The sequence below is a fragment of the Rhea americana genome, unplaced genomic scaffold (genome assembly GCF_003343005.1).
Source record: "Rhea americana isolate MKP2758 unplaced genomic scaffold, rheAme1 scaffold_8, whole genome shotgun sequence".
Taxonomy (NCBI): Eukaryota; Metazoa; Chordata; class Aves; order Rheiformes; family Rheidae; genus Rhea; species Rhea americana.
The window spans coordinates 2,802,551-2,823,937 of record NW_028186978.1 but is presented as its reverse complement, the minus strand read 5'-3'; the positions used below and the strand labels follow the sequence as shown (position 1 = coordinate 2,823,937).

Genomic DNA, 21,387 nt, shown 5'->3' with positions numbered 1-21,387 from the left:
AGGTGGCCCACTTTATTGTTTGTGTTATAGCACACTTGGAAGATAGCTCACATTTCCCTTCTCTAAAAATTCTGATATGAGGGCATAGATCATTCATAAGTCTAACTGATGAGAAGCTCCCCACTAGTTTATCATTAAAACTGACATGAATCACAGGAATTATACTTTGTGTAATACAACATGAAGACCAACATAAAACATAACATAAAAGTACTAATCTTTAACAAAACACTAAATTTATTTTACTGGAAAGAAACATTCAGTAAAGCATTTTATTCTAAGCTACTCTTAGTATTGTGGAATGGAGACAAGAAACAGTAAGGTAACAGTATAATAAAATAAATGTTAACAGATTTCAGCCAGATAAGTTACATCARCACTTTAGTGTAGACTAAAACCTATTATTTCTTTACTCTCAGTGTCTGAATTCAGCTTTGTGCTGTGAATGTAGTAACACAAAAGGTGACACTCCTTCCTAACCCTCTACTTTTTTGGCAAATAGTATACATACATTAAGACTCTATGCATATTAAGTTCTAGTATACACAGACTAACATTATAACAGTAATAGCTACCTAGAGCCCCACTGAGGTATATTAAATACTTAAGAGTCATTTCAGTCATTGTAGACCATGAGCCATGCAAGCATGACAACAGCAACTCCAAACACTGGCAGCATAATGAGGTTCTTATACTTCTGCCATGATGATTGCTCAATTTCTACTTCATCCTTTCTCTTCTTATTCTTTCTTCGTCCTTTTAACCTGTTTTCAAAAGCTTCCAGTTCAGCCTAGATAAGAAAAACCAGAGAAATAGTTGACAATGTGTCAAGATTAAGAACAAGGAAACATTCAAATTCAAATAATATTCCCATAGTTCATTTACAAAAATAAGTGTCAGCTAATGAAAGTTACAGAGCCCTTAAAGATGATACGGAAGCATCAGATCTCATGGTTTTATGGCACTTGCCTTCCAAGTATTAAACAATCATTTAGTTTCTTTTAAAACACTGCAAAAATGTAACCAATTGAAATGTTATATAAWTTTTTTTWAAAAAATCTCAGACTGCATATCTTAAGCCAAGGTGAGACTGCTATTTTCATGGTATAGCTTAAAGTAACGGGTTTTCCCATTACAGAATAGTTCTCATGAATATTTTTAAAACTCTTACAAAAACATATCTAAGAGTATAGGCTGAAATCTAAAAGCAAACAAATCCCTCTAATAAGGATGCACTCTTTGCTTACCCTAAGAAAATTCATCCTTTTTTCCTCCACAATTCTTTGCATTTTGCATGCACAGCTAAATTTTAAATTAACAGCTATAATCTTAAGAAATAGAATCTTTGTTCTGCCTGTCTAAATGTTGTAACTCATCTATTTGACTGCAGTAGGTGCATATTACCCTGTAAGCATGTGCCTTCATGCCTAGAAACAACACAAAGGAACTGGGAAAATCAAAAGGAATGTCAAGCTTCTACCTGTAACAGCAGTTCCAGGGTCGTGCCTGGATCAGAGAGTAGTAACAGGCAGCCTGGATCCAGGAGTGCAAGACTGGAGCCAGACTCCAAAGAGAAAAAACAAGGACCCCTGGAGCCAGCTGACTGCTACGCAGAACAAGATCAGAAAAGGTGTTCTAAAGGAGAACCAAGAAAAGTTTAATCACAGATTTTGGGGTATATTAACTAGTAGAGAAAATATGGGACAAGAAGCTAGAGAACAGAGATATATTCAATAAACTCCTAAAAAAGAATGAAGACCAGAGTAGTAGAATTGAGGCAAGCTGGGAATGGTTGGGCAAAAAGAACAAGACTGAGCTGAAGCAGACAAAATGTGGACAGTGAACAGAGACAAAGCCTGGCTACAGAAGAAAATAAATCTACCTGATTACCACAGTAGTGCTGCCAGGAAGAGTGGGACTAAGACAGTAAGGTAGGTGCATTAAAGAAACAAGAATGAGTCTGCTTTGGGAAATGGACAGAGAAGTACTCTCCAGTAAATACAATCTTCATTTGGAACTCAAGACTATAAGATGTCTGGTATTCCTCTGCTGACAGAAATATTTATCAGAGTTTCACGAAGCATATCTGAGTTCCCTTCTTGTGCCAGATACCACTATTAGCAAGAAAAAAGGACCCATTTTGATGTCTATCCCTTTGTATCCTAATAAAGGCAGGAACTGCTGGCACTTCTCTGATGATATGGTAGGAAAATTCAGCCTAATCCCACAGTCGATTTGAAACAAGATTACTTACAACCATCTAATCCTCCTTTAGGAAAGCAAAATATTTTAATGAAAGAATTTTTAAAAATCCAAAACCTGAMGGCCAGTATAGAGTTCTTCAGGTTTTATAGATAATACAGTAGGATTTTGTTTTATACAGATGTATAAAAAGATACCACAGATGTAGTTTTGCAAGTATTATCATATCCTTGTGATCTGCAAGGGTTAGAAGCAGACAGCCTCAGGTACTGCAGTAATGTGAATTAAGATAAATGATTTCAGCAATTATATAAAGGATACTGAATTGCTTACCTACTAATCTTTACAGAATTTGGCTAAAAATGMATAGATAAAAGCAAAACACAAAGAAAGAAACAAGTACTCATATTATTGTATACAGAATTTGAAGATACCAACCACCTTACAAAACTACCTATAGATTTTATACAGTTCTCAGTCATGGTGTAACTTTAGTGACCTCTGAATAAAGTAATGGTTCTTTCTAGTCTTCAGTAAGCTATATATTTTTTCAAACTAAACAAGCTCTAGCTTTTTATATAAAGTAATAAGTTAACTTCTCTATCTACAGACAGATTAAAAGTAAAATGAAATGCAATTTTTTTCAAATTTGAAAGTTAGTTAACATCCAGTTTACTGTTGCCCAGGTACTGAATTTTGCTCCTCTGTCACCTTCTACACTTCTCCYGCACTGAAAGGAGAAGCAGCCCTACAGGAAAATACAGTTAAATGAGTACAAATAAAACACTGACTATACAGACACATGATGCATCCTGAAATTGCAGATTTTATTTTACAGAATTTGGAGATGCTTGACTTTTGAACCTCCTAAAGAGACGTTAAGCTATTTTTCTTTCTAAGGAAAATGGGAAAAAAATCATATTTCATAAAATTATAATTCAAGTTGAGTCCCCAACTTTAAGTAGTGAACCACTGCTTGCTATCAACTGAGCTACAGAAGTTCACCAAATCTTTTAGGCTGGAATGGGACAGAGTGCACTTTATCTAAACGTAAATAATCACAGCACTAAGTTTTCCACTGTAGTAACTGGCCTCACAATGTGCCTCTGAACTGGAAGCAGAAGGAAAGTCTAGCTGCTAAAGGCATGACTAGGTGCCTCATCCAGCCCTCTCCCTTCAACTAAGCAGCAAGGAATTCTATTCCTAAGTGACATTAACAGAAGCTACTAAGAAATACAGTACATACCAAAATATAAATCTGTAGACTTAGCCACAACATTGACTAGTGTGCATATAAAGGATTTCCTAAAGCATGAAACAAAATAGGCCTCAGGAAGAGCTGTGACTATCAGACAAACAGTTTATATAAGAATGTACTRATGAGATCAGGAATATGGCACATAATGCACACTGTCAGAAGGGAGTAAGAAAATACATTTATTGTGTATAAGGGACCCAACTGCCTATCACAGTGAGGTGCTCCAAATTGCATCACTAGACAGCAGATTTATGAAGTCAAATGGGAAAGTAATCAGTTTGAGATAAAAGTATCTGGCAAGAATGGTGTGCAATTTTAGGGCCTATTTATTAATTACTGTTGTCATAGTGTAATCTTTTCTATTGTGCTATACAACTAGCCATTATAAACCAAACTGCTAATACGCTTGATTATGTATTGGTGAAGTCTTCTTTCCTTGAAGGCAACGTCCATCCTTTCCAACCTCAGCAGCCACCAAGTTGTTGCACGGTGGAGTGCCAGACAGACACTGTTAGACTTCAGCGAACACAGAAGTGAAAAGCAATGACAGCATGACTGCAGAGAGAAATAATCACTRCTGAAGATTCAAGAAGATAAAACTAACACTGCACGCTGCGCTAGTCAAGCAAATCTGCTGTAATATTAGAGAAGTCTCAGTACAGTGACTTCTCTGGAGGGACAATAACTTAAATGATTATGAGGCAGAAATCATTAGTCACTGGACACCTTTTTATTTTCCTCCAAAAAAAAAGGAAAAAAAAAATCAGTGCAATACAAACACCAACAACTTTAAGAGTTTTATTCTTTATAACTGTAAATGTCTATTAGTGCACTTCTGTATTCAGCTTGCAATACTGTCAGTTACAGATTATCACTGCTGAGACAAAATGTTTCAAGTATTTGYATGCATGCTACACTTCCTGCCTTAATCCTGGAACTAACATTTCTAAGTTTAGCTTAGAAAAACAGAGTCAGATGAACTGAATCATATGAAGGGATACGCAGATCAACACTGTAGATAGCTGAGGCATGAATGACAAGATGACCACGATGCCCTGGACAACAGGTACATGCATGAGGGATACACCTCCACTGGGGGGGGGGGGAAAAAAAGGTAGGTCTTGCTAGAGCATTAATTAGTGTACATGATGCTTTAGTAGAGTCTTCACACAATTAATCAAAGCAGGCATAACTCAAGTTATGGCCCACAGAAGAACTGTCCATGCAAGAACATTCTAATGAGACTGGGTAAATAGTACAAGACAACTAGTCCAGGAAATACACCTCCCTTACTCCCCTTTGAGCAGAGGGTGAACCACTGCTCTATGATAAGGATAAGAATGGAATGCGAAATCCAGATGAAGAAGCAAATTTAATCTAATTTTACTTGTTTATCAAAACAATTACATAAGAAAGTCATGAATCACCTACTGGACTTGGAAGGCGATTTTGTGTCAAATGCTCTGTCACAGGCATACATGCATTAACTAGTTGGAAGGAGTTCATTAGAACTATAGCTTCTAGATGATAAACCTGACCAAGCCTTCACCATCAAAACAAGCTTACAATTATTCTCTGAAAAAAGATCATTATTAGAGATGAGGCAGCTGGCACAGTAATCTCTTGGATTATAATGCTGTCAACATACATTCACCAACAACAGACAACAGCAGCAACTAATGACAACAATAGAAGTTACAGTAAATACATTTTTCCCCCMCTCAGAGACCTCCAAGGACAATGACTCATTTATGCTTCCTCATTCTTTCATGGTTGAAAAAAGCTTCAGCCAGTATTTAAATGGCTATGAAGCCYGTTGAGTAATTTATATCTTATGTATTATGAAATATTTAATAAAAACCCAGAACCCGCTATTTTAAAAATAAACTATAAACAGTTTGTTAATGCAATATGAATCAGTTTAATTATCATTTTGCATAAAATTATGAAAATTGTTTGGGAAAACATTTGAGTTCTAAACCATTGTAAGTCATTCACAGCACACAGACTTCTCAGCCTAAAACAACAGCTGACAGGAAGGATTGTAAATATCACYTTACAAACTGTATCGTTAGCTGCATGCAAAATAAATGATCTACTAAAAGAACAAAGTGATGCAGTGCGGGAGAAGGAAAGGTTGATACCTGCTGTCTTCGTTTCTCTTCCTCAATAGCAGCTTTGGCTTCAGCTTCTTTTATCTGTCCAGATACAGAAATGATGAGCAGCTGTTGTAAACAACAACTATATTTATTTGTTCATAGAATTATAATTACTTTTTATAGATTGGTTCTGAGCAAAAGCAAGCAAAACCTTTATCTAGTGAGCTTTTAATTTATTTAGATCATAAAATATTCTGGAAAAAAGCCTTATCATCTTATGCTTGAAAAATATCAAGTACATAGTGGATGTTCTCAGGGTATAAATTGGGCTTCTGACTAACTTTAATCTGACAAACATAACCAACAAACATAATCAACAAACACTAAACTGGGGGAGGTGGGGGAGAGAGGTGCTTATTCACCAACAGCCATGAAAAATGCTAGAGATAGTTACTCTATGTTGTCAGCATCTTAATCCTCAATTCAGCACCATTTACATACACAGGTATTACTTGCATATATATATAATTCATACACATACACACTTCATTCCAAGTGCTTTAAACACTCCATGACTACTAAAGTGAAAGATAATTTCTACATCTGTACTGAATAAGATATATTTTGGATAATGCATACACGATCTGCTTTATGGCCCAAGGGGTAATGCAAACTGTGAATGTAACTAGAAGCGCCTCATCATGCAAAAGTCATAGAACTATTAACAAGTCATATTTCTATAGAAGTGTTTTGTAGCATTCAAGAAACTAAATATTAAGAATTATTAGGAAAAGAATGAAACACACCAATCTATAAACACAGACTGCCCTTGAATCTAAGCTCCCGCATTCAGTTTTGGTTCAGTGATATCAGGAAGATGTGCAGCTTGAACATGCACAAAGGATAACAGGATGGAGTGGCTTCTATCTAAAGAGGAGAGCATAACTAGGATTTGTCAGGTGAAAAGCAGGTGATTAATGGGGCACATCAAATCCTGAAAGGTAAGAAAGTAAGGATAAATCAATTATTCTTCATAATACAAAAGCTAGGCCCATGAAGTGAAATTCTCAGGAGGCAAGTTCACAGAGGGAAGTGTTTTTCTCCCATCCAATACACGGTTAAGCTTAAAACATCCTGTATTACTGAACTGTAAGTGCCAAAGGTCTATGCAGGCTAAAAAATAACTAGGCAAGCTAACAAGAGAAAAATGCAAAAAAACATTAAACATGGATACCAGCTCTCATTCAGAAGTTCTGTGAGATTTACAGTAACAGAARTAACAGGGAGAGTATATTGGGGAAGTATCACTATGTGATCTGCCACCTTCTTGTATAAATTTGACTGTACTGTAGGCTCTGAATTACTACCTTACCAAAGTTAAATGCAAAAGTCTAGTTTCTAATTTGAAATTTAAAAAGATCTGTATCCTAATAACATGTGTGTGTATAGACAGATATGTATATGTGCATATATATGTTTATCATGACTTGCATACTATCAAAGACAAGCTACTAAATACGGTTTGCACAGATGGAACTTACTCCAAACAATTTAYAACCTAAGAGCTCTTCAAGACCAAGCAGGATGCACGCTAGCTCACACTTTTTAACACTGTAGCTGAAACTGCACTAAGGACAAGGCCAATAAAACATCGTATTTGCAGGTTTTCCGGTAGCCTTTTAAATTGTTAAACCATCTATCTCAAWTTTTTTAATTAAGAATTTTATAAAAACTAGACAGTGATGGAGTCTCTTCAGAACAACATAAAAAASACCTCTGCAGCACATCTATAATTTCAAAGTATTGTGTGAAAAAATGGCACAACTAACTAGCCTTCTGATATTTTACTGCCATCTAATGGCTGCTCCATCAGGTCCAAAATAAAGAGTGAAGCACAAATATGGACTAAAAAAAAAAAAAAAAAAGCTTTTTACACTGGTGTGGCTATACTTGTTCGAGATTTCAGGTGGAGGGAAATTAACCAACATAATCACAGTGTGGAAAAGTATTTCTAGAACTATTTCTTTAATAATAAAATATACAGTAAAAGACACTTGAATTTCTCAGAAGTATATACTAAATAATATATAGCAACTAGTGAGTAAGAGTTAACACACTTCATTTTTGGACACTGATGGTCATTTTGCAATGGCAAACTAAATTCCCTTTGTAAAGGGCTGAAATTTAACAGACCTTGCAGTCTTGACACATTGCAGTAAGCTTATTTTGTTATTCACTAATTCTTGTGCATCATTTTCAAGTCAAAGGCTGCACAAAGGCTCACTGTTCAGTGAGCATTTAAGTAGAACTTTATAACTTCAGAAAAAAAGCAACCAAATACATATTCTTCTGTGAGGATGGTACCCATAGCTAGGATATGCCACATGACTGTAGCATCACCTGTACTAGAGACTTGCAGCCATTTGCTCATTGCATGAGACCGTTGCTTCATGCAGGTTACAGTAGCGTGAGCAAGAAATAGGAAGTAGTACCCACCTAAGTAATATAGTAACTTAGAATGAAACAGCTGTAAAATCTTGACCTAAGGGAATAATTAGAAGTTCTCAAATACTGCTAAAATTACTTGTGCTAGAATACAAGTATTCTTCAGACAGACGACTTATTTCAGCAAGATCATTTGTTGCCACCTTATGAGAATTTAGCCATTAGCAAGTCCAGATACACCCACACTGACATGTGTTCCTTGCCTCAGTTCATGCAGATTTTTAATTGATCTACCTTCTTTCATGCACTCTACATCCTACAGACATGGAATTAACTCCATACTCATACTACAACTGTTTGTTATTACTGCAGTTTTTAGAGGCATATCGCAAGAAGTTTATCAACTAGCAAAACTGTAGAATTTGGTTTATGTGATACCTGTGAGAACCCGCCTATCAATCCTGAGCAGAAGGATTCTGCTTCTCCTCCTCTTCTGGGCAGAAACAGACAAGTCAGTTTTATCCAATGATTTTTTGGGCTGTGTTTATCACATCTCACATTTACTCAATGAAAGCCAAGCAACATATGTACCAATTCTGTTTTTGTAAAAACCTCGTGAAAAGCAAGATAGATAGTCTGTCTCTCTATGCGACATTTTGCAGCAATTTCTGAACTCCATAAAACAGCAGAACTGGGAGAGGTCACATTTAAAGTACACTACAATTGCTGAAAACTCAATTCTTCTGCTTCAGAGTAACTAATATAGTGTGATAGGATTACATTGGCATGATGATCAGGTTGTCCACTGATGGCTGCATAATCTCCACAAGAAAGAGCAGATCTAACAATGCTCTGTGAAGTAGCTGGCCTTAATCCTAAAGCATCAAAATTTTACCATCATTGATCATTGCTTGTTCTCAAAGAGGAAAGAACCAGTTCTAACATATATGTGCATACACACCTGCACACGCCAATCAGGAAGACAACAGTATCACATTAGCATAGCATGCCATTAAACTAATTAACACCATCTGCAAACAAACAATGTTATTCTCATCACCCATATTTCTAACACATGAAGCTGAACTTAACAGTCTGAAAAGGCAGGTCCTATTAAACACATCTGCTTGATTACATTGCATTTCTTTCTGGTATTGTCTTGAAAAAAAATAATTCTGTTCACTTTTCCCCTTTGCTTGAAGGAGTGAGAATAAGTTTTAGCTGGAGTGAGAATAAGTTTTAACTGTGATAGATACATTACCTCAGATGCCTTTCGTTTCATTACCTCAGATGCCTTTCGTTTCATTTCCTTGCATAACACATCACATTCTAGTGAAACCTGGCCTTCTCGTATCTTGCTGCACTGTAATTCCTGTTAAGTATACATTTAATGTCTTTTAAAACACATTTCACTATACACAAAATTTAAATTAAAGTCTATTTCACTATGAAAATTATGAAAATTTTGTATTTGCTAAACTATTGGCTACACAGAAGATAAAGGTAATTAAACACTATTCAAATCTTTAACTTTGTATTAAACTTTGCCCTCTTCTATTTTCCCTCTTTTTGATTAGCTACACTGAAAGTAAGAAACAACCAAACAGCCACGTTTAACCCCTTTGTTTCCTTCCATTTTCTCACTTGTCTACCTAAGACTAAATAACATAACTTTGTGGATTCTCGCATAAAGAACCAGCAYTCAGATTCAGCAATTTGACATGCATTCTCTTCACTAGCCTACAAATCATCAGTACTGTCTGAGAGCATGGGGCAATATCTGTTTCTGTTCACGAAAAAAAATCCCCATTTCTCCCGCAATATTACAAAGACAGAAARAGAAGCAGAGAGAACTGGTATGTTATCTATACTACTAGCTTATCAAGGATATTGTTGGGTAGGTACAGTAACAGAACGTGAAACTACGTTGGCTTTTATATTGTAAAGGCTACACATGACAATCATAACTTGTGATTTTTCATAATGCATACAAACAGAAATCCACAAAATTCACACAAAACATTAAAAATATTCAGTCTACAAATAAGATTTTTTCTAAACACGAGTCTTAAATATAGGAATATTTAGACAATACATTTATTTTTGCAATACTTAACTTTCCTTCAAATCAATTCAAGCATGTTAAAAACACCTGACCAATGCAGAGATGGCTAAAAATAGAAATTGACAGACTTACAAATTCAAATATTTCATCTGTCTGTACATTTTACACACATAACATCATGATYCAACATTATGACCACATTTAATTTAGAAAAACAGTTATTTAATTTAAATGCTAGAAGGGGAATAAAACATTCTTCCTGTTCTATACTCAAAGTCATTAAATCATATGTTTGATATTAGTTGTGCTGGTTCAGTGACTCCTCCTGTAACAATAAATCGCTTAAGAAAGACTGCTATAAGACTCCAGAATTTACAGAATCAATTACTTGATTCTAATACAAAACACAGAAGACAGAAAAGTGAGTCAAAGCGGAAGAATAAGATATCTAAAACTGGCCCAGTCAAAGCAACACATACAGTTATCTTCACGAGACTGTAGGTGACAGGCCTGTCTTCATCGCAAAGGGAGCTACTAAAGGTAATTCAGGCAATAGCAGCAGGAAAGATGTACTAGTAAAGTTTTCTCTGGTAAACTGGATTATTTCTTCAGCATCAGGATGGAATATATTTATAGTGGCTTGGAATAGGTGCCTTATAAACTACAAGCTTTAACAGTACCATGCATTGCCAAAAATTCTGGAGTTCTATACAGAATCGAGTAGTAAACGACATGCTAAAATTTGTTTGTTTTCATAATCACATGAAAGACTACAGACTTTATAAACCAAACATACAGGCACRCTATTTGTATGTTTGACCCACATATGGCAGGTTTAGAGATTCACTGGTGACTGGGGACAACGCAGCTCAGAGTAGATACAGAGAGTCAACAGATACCCACTAGGATCACTAGCAAGGGTAGGTTCATATAGAAGAATTGCTCTAAAAATCTTTCACATTGCAGAACCAAGACAGTTTCATATGACTGCAACTGAAACAAGGTCCACTTATCCACAATCTTCTGGTTCTGCCATCAATTACCCTCCACCATATAGTTTTCTGTACAAGAGAAAAGCGATTTTGGTTTGACCTCCAGATAGTAGGCCAGTATTTCAGGTACAGTTCTTTCTCTATTTAAAAAAGAAAAAAAATAAAGAAAATCCCAAACTCTTATTTCCCTAGAAGTCAAACGGCTCATTTCTTGACTAATTTAAGTAAGTTTTAAAATTTTAATATGACTATTTAAATATAAATTTCAGGACAAGACGCAATAGGCACGAACTGAACCACAGGAAGTTCTGCCTGAACGCGAGGGGGAATTTCTTCGCTGGGAGAGTGGCGGAGCACTGGACCAGGTTGCCCAGAGAGGTTGTGGAGTCTCCTTCTCTGGAGATATTCAAGGCCTGCCTGGATGCAACCCTGTCTAACATGCTCTAGGTGACCCTGCTTGAGCAGGAGGTTGGACTAGATGATCTCCAGAGGTCCCTTCCAACCTTACCCGTTCTGTGATTCTGTGGGTTGCTTCACATAAAACCTAATGACCGCTCATGACCATCTCTTCGCCTTATAATCAAGTTTTCTCTATTTTTGAAGCGAAAAACTTCACATTTTAAATAAGCAGGTCTTTCAGAGCAGCAGGCTTGTGAGGTTCCACTGTTTTACAATTTTAGACTCGTCAAAAACATCCTAAAAAGTGTATTTCATTGTTACTTGGCAGCACTCCTGAACCACAGAAGTGAAAAATGTGTCCTGTCATTGGGGACAATAAAACCTGAACTGGACTAAAAAAAATCAGTAACTGTACAGTAAGATACAATTCAGCACTAGAATACAAAAAGAGTAGGTGATATGACACATTTTCCATATTTCTCAAAAATGTGATGAAAGTCAGAGACAATAACAACTAGACATAACTGAGCTGTTACAGAAATAGAAGGTCACTAATAGCTACACCTTCCATATACAATTCCATTTGATTTAAGACTTACAGGTATATTTTAAAGAGAAGAAATCAGAATTCCAATTATATGTTTAACCAATTGTTTTCTGGATTCTACAAGAGCAGAAGAAAGACTGCATCCAAGGGGAACATTTAGGCACAGAATAAAATTTATCCACAGCAGAAGCCAATGCTGTTTTGCACCACAGTAATACAAGCAACCTAAAATACAGTTGGTTATCTATAAATGTAGACTGTTCACCTTGTTAAAAGCTAACAATGCTGATGCCTGTAGTTGCTTTTAGATTTGCAGAAAACTAACTGATCACATTGGTTAGAGATTCAAGATATAACATCTGAGATTGTTTAATTACATAAGTTGGAACACTTTCTTGAACTGCCAGGAAAAAAAGAAATAGCCTTGTATTTTAGAATTAATAGGATTTTATGTTCTCCAGCAAATCTTTTCATATTGCAGTCCAGATCTTTAGTTGCTGTGAAGTATTACAGCTCTACTGAACTAACTGGACCTAGTCCAATTCATACTAGAGACGATTCACTCATACAAGTCTACAAAAAGGCAAAGATGCATCTTTCTCAAAACTGTAACCGAGAACTTGCCTTTTTCAATCTCTTACAGGGACATCGGAGTTTAACCTTCTGGTTGCAGTTCAGAGGACAGTCCCCTGAATGGCAGATCTCTTTACATCGGTGACCACATGGCAACTACAAACAGCAAAAACAAAACAAAGAATATCTCACATCAAAAAGAGACTGGATAGTTACAAAGAATCTACGAATTGAATTTATTAGAGATTTTATTAATCTTAAAGATTTTATTTGCATAGTTTGATTAAAAACAACTTTGTTTTCAAATGTTTTCTATAATATAGTCATCATTACAGTTATTTATGTAACAATAATTACCCTAATAATCTTGAGGGGCAGGGGAGAGGTAACATACAAGTACACAAGACAGGAAGAAACTGAAAACATAGATTAACTGTACTGCAACTACTTACAGACCAGAGAGCCAACAAAAGAGGGAAGAATCAGAAGTACCAGAAGTGCAAAAAAAAAAAAAAAAAAATCACCACCCACTAAATGAAGTTTTGCATGTAAGAATGTTCTGAACTAGGCAAAAGCCAAAAGGCAGGTTGTCAGTTTCCTTATGTCCCAATTAATTTCACAAAATCCTCAATTTCTGCATTTGGTAAGTTATCCCATTTCTGGTACCTGAGAAAGACTACAATCTTACAAACTGGGATACTAATCTAACTATGGTGACTGTCTGAAATACAGCAGTACTCCCAGCATTATAGTAGATCAAAAATGGCACAAGAGCAAATTGTTTCACTTTCTGTTAGAAASTTGACTAAAAAAATACCTTGTTCATACATATGCCCATATAAAATCTTCATAATAATGATATTCCACTTTCCATTACAAAATCTAATATTAATAACTGAAGGTAGTATCTTGCATAAGATATCTGACTTTTTTGTTTAAATCCCTCCAAAATTCTTTAAAAATGGTATTGGTTCCCTTAGTAAAAAGCAAAAATTCAGCTGTTAAGTGTCATTAAGGAATTAATACAGCTTGGAAAATGTGGTAAGAGATAAGATATTCATTTTTCATAGATGTGTGCATGCTACATCATTTCATTCACAAAAATGAGATTACGACATAACACAATTCTAAAACTCATATATAGATAGATAGATAKATTTCTTGTTGATTAATAAATTTTGTTTCTTAGAAATACGAATGAACCGGCTTATCTTAAAGCCTAGAGTCATGGAACAAACACCTAAAACAGTACGTAAAACTTTCCATGCTGAAATGAAAATTATGGAACAAGTAAATATGCTTTCATGTCAAGTCAAACACTACTGTATCCATTAGTGATCCATTTTGTGATATAGGGTTTGATTTCTTTTCAGTTGCTATTACTGCACATTTCGTATAGGACTAGAAGGAAACTAAGTCCTCAAATCCAGATCCCTTTTTGCTACAGGTAGCTACCTCATATGATCCCTATATGACTGGACCAAGTCTTATACTGAAAACAGTCTTTTTTCCCCCCTCTTCTACTGCTGGACTAGGGAGGTTGTTCCAAGACTTCATATCTTCAGGAGGCAAGACCTTTTTCTCTAATTTTCTAAATTTTCCTCTAGACAGTCTAAATCCATTTGTTCTTATCCTCACATTGAAATATTTCTCAACTGTCCTTCCATAAAAGACTCTTTATTCCCACAGTATTCCCTTCATTGAATTTCAACCAGCTTAAATCAATATTTCTTGAACACAGTAGCCAGAACTGCATACAATATTTCAAATGACTTCGTACAACGTCTTAATAATATCTTATTCTTAATAGAATATCTTCCCTAATACATCTTCAGTTCTCGTTTACGTTTCTTTCCAGCTAATTGTGCTGTGACAATAAGAATTTTTGCTGTCACCCAAGAGCTTATTACTAGTCTTTACATGAATGGTCTTAATGGTTTTTCTGTATCTAATACCACACTCTAAAGGTTATCTGCTTCTGAACATGCACTTCCTCAGTTGTCTTGTACAGACAACACTAAGTTTTCATCAGAAAAGTCAAAGAACATTCCTATTTTTTGGTGCCGAGGTCATTTCTGAAAACAATGCAAGATCAGTCCTGAATACAATCCTTGGGAAATTTCCATATTGTTAATGCCTCTTTCATCTAACTATTCATTTAGAGATACGTATATATTTAAAAAACACAACCAATTGTTGCCTCAATCCTCAATAGCCCTTGCATTATTTTTCTTTATTTGGACTAGCTGAGGAGAGCCTCAACTGCTCTCCTGAAGCCTGACATAACAGATCTAATCTATTTTCCTTRACTGGAGAGAGAGGAAAGAAATTGTTCATCTTGTCAAAGAAAGAATTCAGGTTAGACTGGCACAACTGATCATCAAGTAAATCCATCCTGCATTTTATCTTATTCTGAAGAGATGAGAGAATTTTTTGAGCCTTGAGTTCAGACTACTAGTAAGGAAYATGGAATGAAGCCAACCTGATTCACCAGTAACAGTTTTTACTCACAGGTGCAAGAGCTGAGACTGCTCACCTAGTGACAGGTGATACTGTTCTACTCAAGGGCATCATGCACAATTAATAGCAACTTCTAGTCTCACCTGCAAGTCATCCCATACGGGCCAAAACCATCCGTCATGAGAACTATCACTTCCACTTCTGTTAATAGTGTCAAAAGCCAACAGATTACATTTGTCAGCTGTTAAATCAAAGAGCTGCAAATTCTACACAGTAGCCCTCATCCGAGCTTCCAAGTGTTACTACAATTACATTACAAATCATTACAGCAAAATCTGCACAGTACATAATGTGTTTAGTCCAATATCGAAAGCTGTTTACACATTTAGTTCTCTGTGTAAACATACGCTGTTCACTACCACAGGGGATGCTGCACAAGAAGGAAGGCAGCAGTGCAAGTTTCTGTCTATTCCCACCAATGCAAAAACAACATGTAAAATAAAGAGGTTCAGTTAACTGAGTGGCCAAAACATCTCCCTCATGAGTTCAGTGAACAGAAACAATTCATCATTTTTTCTACTGCATAGTGTAACAGGAATGGCTTTGTTTGTTTGTTTGTTTAGTGCATATGATGAGTTACAAAGTGTTTTTTTTTTTTCACCATATAAAAATCTCTCATAATCAATAGCTATTGTACCAAGGGCCAAAACAAACAGGTTTTGTGGTTGACATGTTAAGCACTTCAAGAGAAAGTACCGTCATCCGCAGTCCTGAACACAAGAAATGCTACAAAGCTTTTTTCCCTTGACTTAGGCAACTCATCTAAACCTTAACATTTCATCTGATGACAACAAAAGTAGTCAGCACTTATGCAGGCTTACTGACTTCTACTAGGTAACTCACACATCCAGTTAACACATCTGTAAGGAGAGCATCTCTCTTGAGTAGCAATCCCAAAAGCTAAGCACAAGAGAGATTTTATCATTTTCAATTCAAGCAGCAGACTTTTCAATTTAAAGCGTGACTGCTACCAGAGCTCTAAAAACCTCCACTGCTTATGTTAGAGATCACGGAAAATCTTATGTAATGCAGCAGCGCATTCACCTTTCAAAATTAAATTTCTAAAAACTATGTACACTTAAGAGATCTTTGCAGAATTACAGAAAATAAATTTTATATAAATTGATATCCTTACTCTTAAAACTTATGACATTATCTCTACTGTGCTGGCATGTTAGGATAGATTTACCACAACATGGTCACATATTTCACATCTAGACAGCATGTACTCTTAAAGTACTGTTATTTTGTCAAAAATTACTAATTATATAGAAGAACTTAAGTGACAGAGATCCACAGATATTGACATGTATTTATAAATGAAGAAAACCAATAGCCCATGGAAACTTCTATTTAAGATTTGTCCCAAAGTATATGCAAAGAGGATCATAACAATTTAATCACTGATTAAATAGAACGACAAATTTTGTTCAACAAGATACTTTGTTATTGCTACCAAACAAGAGAAGAACTTTAATTAAAGCATCGCAGGTAACAGCTGTGGCATCATCAGAGACTTGCTGCTCCCTAAAGCTCAAAGGAAATGTAAGCTGTACTATATAATACTAGAAGTCCTTTTTTAGTTTTATACTAAAAGAGCCAAAACAAAAACATGAAAGCTGGCAAGCCTTTTAAGTATTTTTTTTTTTTAAGATACCAGACAATAGAACTAAGTGATTTTCATAATCTCCATAAGTAGCATGCTACTTGTTATTCAAATATGGTATCATACTGTCTACTACAATTTCCATTAAAAAAAAAGAGGAGACACAAACATTTCAAATCTCGGATCTCAGGAAAATATTGTATTCTGTAGAACCTAAATTGCATTATTCTAAACTTTATAGTAGAGTTACAGTCCACACTGATTTATAGTAAACAGCAACTTCAGTGATCTCTTCTAGTAACCAAGGTCAGCTTCTGACACTAAATAAGAAAACGCTCATAAAATACTAACTTGAAATTAACTTGAGGCAGTTAGAGTTGCACACAAAACACTCCCAATTCGTTTTTGGGTAGAAATACTTGATTCGTGAACTTTAAAAGTTTTGTAGTCCTATCCATCTTATATTTTGGCCAAGTTGCTCATAAATCCTTATTATAAAGACCCCCAATTGGCCTGATCTATATATGCTGGGGTCTGCAGGGGCTGTTAAGATCACTCGTTCAAATCATGTTTAACATATCAATGAGTCCTTTAACAGAGACTATTTGTATAATCTGTTTTATGATACAGCTAGGTAATTTTCCCAGAGTTACAGACAAATATTGCATAATTTTAACATTGACATAGTATTCCTAGTATTATTAAATATTCACAGAAAAGGAAAGTTAAAATACTGGGATTTCTTGTTGTTGTTGTTTAAGAAAAAAGATAAAGAGTATATTTTACTTCTGAGGTTATCAAAACAGTTATCAGGTGAATTGTACTTTCACATAATGAATCATGAAAAAAAAATTCAAACTCCCTGAAGCAGGACAATACTAATACTTTCATGTTTCATCAAACTCGAGAAGAAATAGAGCTAGAAACACAGGGAGAGATGGGAGAGCATTTTTACATCATCAGTTGCAATAAAAGATTTTTCAGATAGCAGGAGCTATAGAAAACCTTATTTTTCAAGGAGTCTATACGAACAAGAATTTTAGGATAGAACAGAAACTTTATCCAACTGAAGCTGATTCTGTGGACCTGAGCCTTCTTCCACATCCCATTGTATTGGGGAGAGGGGGGAGAACAAACAAACTGCACATATCTGTGGAAAAAGGCAATTCTGAGCTGCAAAACAGAATTTGTGAGCACTGCTTGAGGGATTTCAAGTCCCAGACAGTCTTGGGAATACATCCAGARAAATTACAGCTACCTTAATCAAGGTCAAAAATGAGACACAGAAGAGATCTTAGAAGTGTGTTCCTGTACTTCAGATTCTCAATTCATGTGAGTAGATAAGCACTCTTGAAAATAAAGAGGATATCTTGGAGCAAATGAAAACAAAGCAACAGAGAGGGAAATTAAAGGATAAAATTAAGAGGTAAATGGACAATGAAATAACATCCAAAAGCATTCCCCTACTACGAAGAGAACTTTTAGAAATCTAGATGAGAAAATCATGACAGGCACATTCACTTGTCCAACACAAATAAGAAGGATGAACAGAAAGACATCAGAAAAACATCTACCAGGGCAAAAAAAGTAGAAGATTAAAGGTATGCAGCACAGAACACAGACTTTGGGTGAGGGGATTCAAGTTTGACAATTCTTACAATGGAAAATAAGGGAACAGAAGAAAATTTTGAATCCAGAATTATTAGGTAGGGGCATAATTCAGAGCTGCAAGAAATTAGGTAAGTCTCCACCTAGCAGACAGAATACATAGGTAAACTAGCATAAAGGAACTAAGTGGAAGCAATGAAGAAGAATAGGTTGGATTAAGTTATTTATGAGCATGAGCTTGATACTGCACATGACAAAGACTTAGCTAGACAATACAAGGCAAACAAAAATGAAATAAGAAGTGATTATAGGATGAAATATTTTCCTTAGTAAAGCATTTTTTAAATTTCATTGAAGGAGACTCTCAAAAATTTAGAAGAGCTTAGCAGTGGAAACACTTCCCAAAATACCACTGATAATATTCTCGTTCTTCCACTTCGCAAATTTTCTCTTCCTACAGTGAAGGATGAAGAAACAGTTGTCAGCCTCACTACAACTAATGTCAACTAAAAAAAAGAAAAACACTTAAAAAAAAAAAAAAAAAAGATTTCTAGAAACAGACGAGCAGCACAATCACAAGGCTAGAAGGAACTAGGAAGAGATCATTTAGCTCATCATTTGGTCTTAGAGCAGTATTATCCGTATCTGGATCAATCCTGATATGTGATTAAGCTGTTAAAATCTTTACCAGTGAAAGTTCTGTAGTATCTCTACCAAATTCTTCCCACCACTTCACAAGTCTCATTGCTCAGAAATGTTATTTAACATAAGTCTTCCTTACTGATATAACTAAGTCTACCACTTCCCAGTCTTTGCATCACACAATAAGGATATTATTATTCTCTTTCTTTGTAGCAAACTTTCATATACTCAAATCCTGCTCTCATATATCCTCCTTGTTCTTCTCTGCTTCAGGCTGAACTATCTCAGTTCTTTCACTTTTCCTTATACCTTAACTCATAACACTTCTAGATTCTTGTCACTTGGCCCAGTAGCCAAAACTAAACAGCTCTTTAGCTGAAGGTTACCAACGCTGAATACAGCAGGAAGATTATTTGGTTTGTCTTATGTTTTACACTACTTAGCATATATTTCACTATTGAAGCAACTTGTAAAGTCCAAAATCTTTTTCCAGAATTACTACACAGACCGTGACTACTAGCCCTACACTTAGCCAAAAATAATCAACCACAACTAAAATTCTCAGTATTTGTACTAACCAAATGGCATCCTATTATTTTGCAAATATATATTCGAGATCAGTTTTTACATCAGCTTACAGGACACAGTCTCCCATTTCAGTCTCATCTCAATGTTTAATCATTCAGGCCATTAATGAAAGCATTCACTAGTACTGCTGTGGGAAAAGATCCATGATCCTTCAATATATCCTTCCAAGTTGATAACAAACATAAAACTGCTCTCTGAGTACAATTTACTAACAGCTTTTGCATTTATCATTTAGCACGATCACCAAGACTAAGCTTCTCCAGCTTGCTTGTGTGAATGGTCTATGAAACTGTGTCAAAAACCTTGCTAAAATCAAGACACATACATTTATTTCTCTTTTATCCACAACCGCCAGACATCTCAGATTGAGTTTTTTTTTTTTTGTTAGTATGGCCTACCTCTTTTGGACACTGATTTTTGCAGGAAATAAGAAGATCCTTTTCTTTTAAATCAGCACAAGTTACTTTCCTGTAAAAGAAAACATGTTTTTTTGTGATAAATAAAAACAACCACAAGTCAATACAGTTAGGATGCATTTTAAGTATTTATACCTATAAAAAAAATATGCTCCATGTACTGTGGAACTAACAATACTAAATCTCTATCAGACAAAACACATAAATTAAGAGGATTTGAAGTACTTTAGCGAGAACACACAAAGAAGGCCATATAAGTGTGGGATGAATGTTTTCAGAGTAATAGGCATATGGAGGATAAAACTCAAATCCTCTTTGTCTATCTTACATTTAGTAAAAGCTAGCACTGCCCTGTCCCCCCCCTCAAACAATTAAAAAGGGACATAAATGATCAAAAACATGTTTTCTAATTCAAAAAGATAAACTAAAAGACACTTCATTTCAGAAGTTCATTTTTCATTAAGTCTTAGTTAAAGGTATTTTTACATTGACTACATTTATTCTAATTCTTGTTATAAAATTCTTCCTTACACACTGTAAAATAATTACATATAGATTAATTAAAATATACAGATTACTGTATATTTACATAGTTAAGCATATTACTATATTATAAAAGAATTATTAAAACAGTTCTATGTAAAAGACTTATGCCCATGAGACTCCATATACTTTTAATAGTTTTAGCAATAATACCAAATAAAACACTAGGAAATTAAGCAGAAAAAACATTATATTATAAATTATAATTTCAAAGAAAAATACTATAACATCCATCAGGGTAACTCCTATCCCTACACATTTCAACTTGTTTCCAGCTARCAGTATTTGTCAGAACTGAACCCAACTCATCGTCTACTTACAAGCATTCAATATACAGTATTGACAGTTTGCAGTGACACTTTATTTTCAGCATTTGAAGGCATGGTGGGCAATCCCCAGGATGACAGGGTAAAACACATCGGTGAGGACAGCCAGACGGTCGTGGCTTGGTACACTCTTCTTCACATTGCAAACATTCTGGACCTGCCTAACAAAATAAAAACAAATTACTAAAAGTGCCAAACATTTGTTTGCTAGATCACATGAGTAAGCTTTTATATAGTGGAATAAAGTAGAGGTATTTGTTTCCCACATGAATTCTGCTATTCATTAAGATATCCCTCACACAAAATAAATATTAAAATATAATTTGAGAAGAAAAGCAGAAATGCCAGTGTTTGTAGGTCAGAGAGACCCACATTCTCCCTTTTGGGCATAAAAGGGCCTCTTAATATCGGAGCTTTGGAAAATTGCCATTAAGCTTGTTAATTCTCTAAAGAAAACACTTAGAGAAAAAAAAAAAAAAAGTAATTTCATGCTCAGAACTAACTCTTTCCATCCAGCATGTTCTTGCAATACTTCAGTCACAACATATTGCTCTAATA

General features: G+C 35.2%; 1 protein-coding gene across 1 annotated transcript in view; it reads right to left on the bottom strand.

Moving 5' to 3' along the window:
• Positions 1 to 219: 219 nt before the first annotated feature.
• The window catches only part of NFXL1 (nuclear transcription factor, X-box binding like 1), a 49,690-nt gene continuing 28,522 nt past the window's right edge, over positions 220 to 21,387 (bottom strand). Inside the window, exons 18-23 of the mRNA XM_085322837.1 lie at positions 20,824 to 20,990; positions 19,943 to 20,012; positions 12,632 to 12,736; positions 9,290 to 9,376; positions 5,605 to 5,685; positions 220 to 790 (exon numbers count right to left, since the gene is read on the bottom strand). Of these exons, the coding sequence (XP_085178963.1) occupies positions 617 to 790; positions 5,605 to 5,685; positions 9,290 to 9,376; positions 12,632 to 12,736; positions 19,943 to 20,012; positions 20,824 to 20,990 (684 nt within the window). The 3' untranslated portion in view covers positions 220 to 616. The remainder of the gene's footprint in view (positions 791 to 5,604; positions 5,686 to 9,289; positions 9,377 to 12,631; positions 12,737 to 19,942; positions 20,013 to 20,823; positions 20,991 to 21,387) is intronic.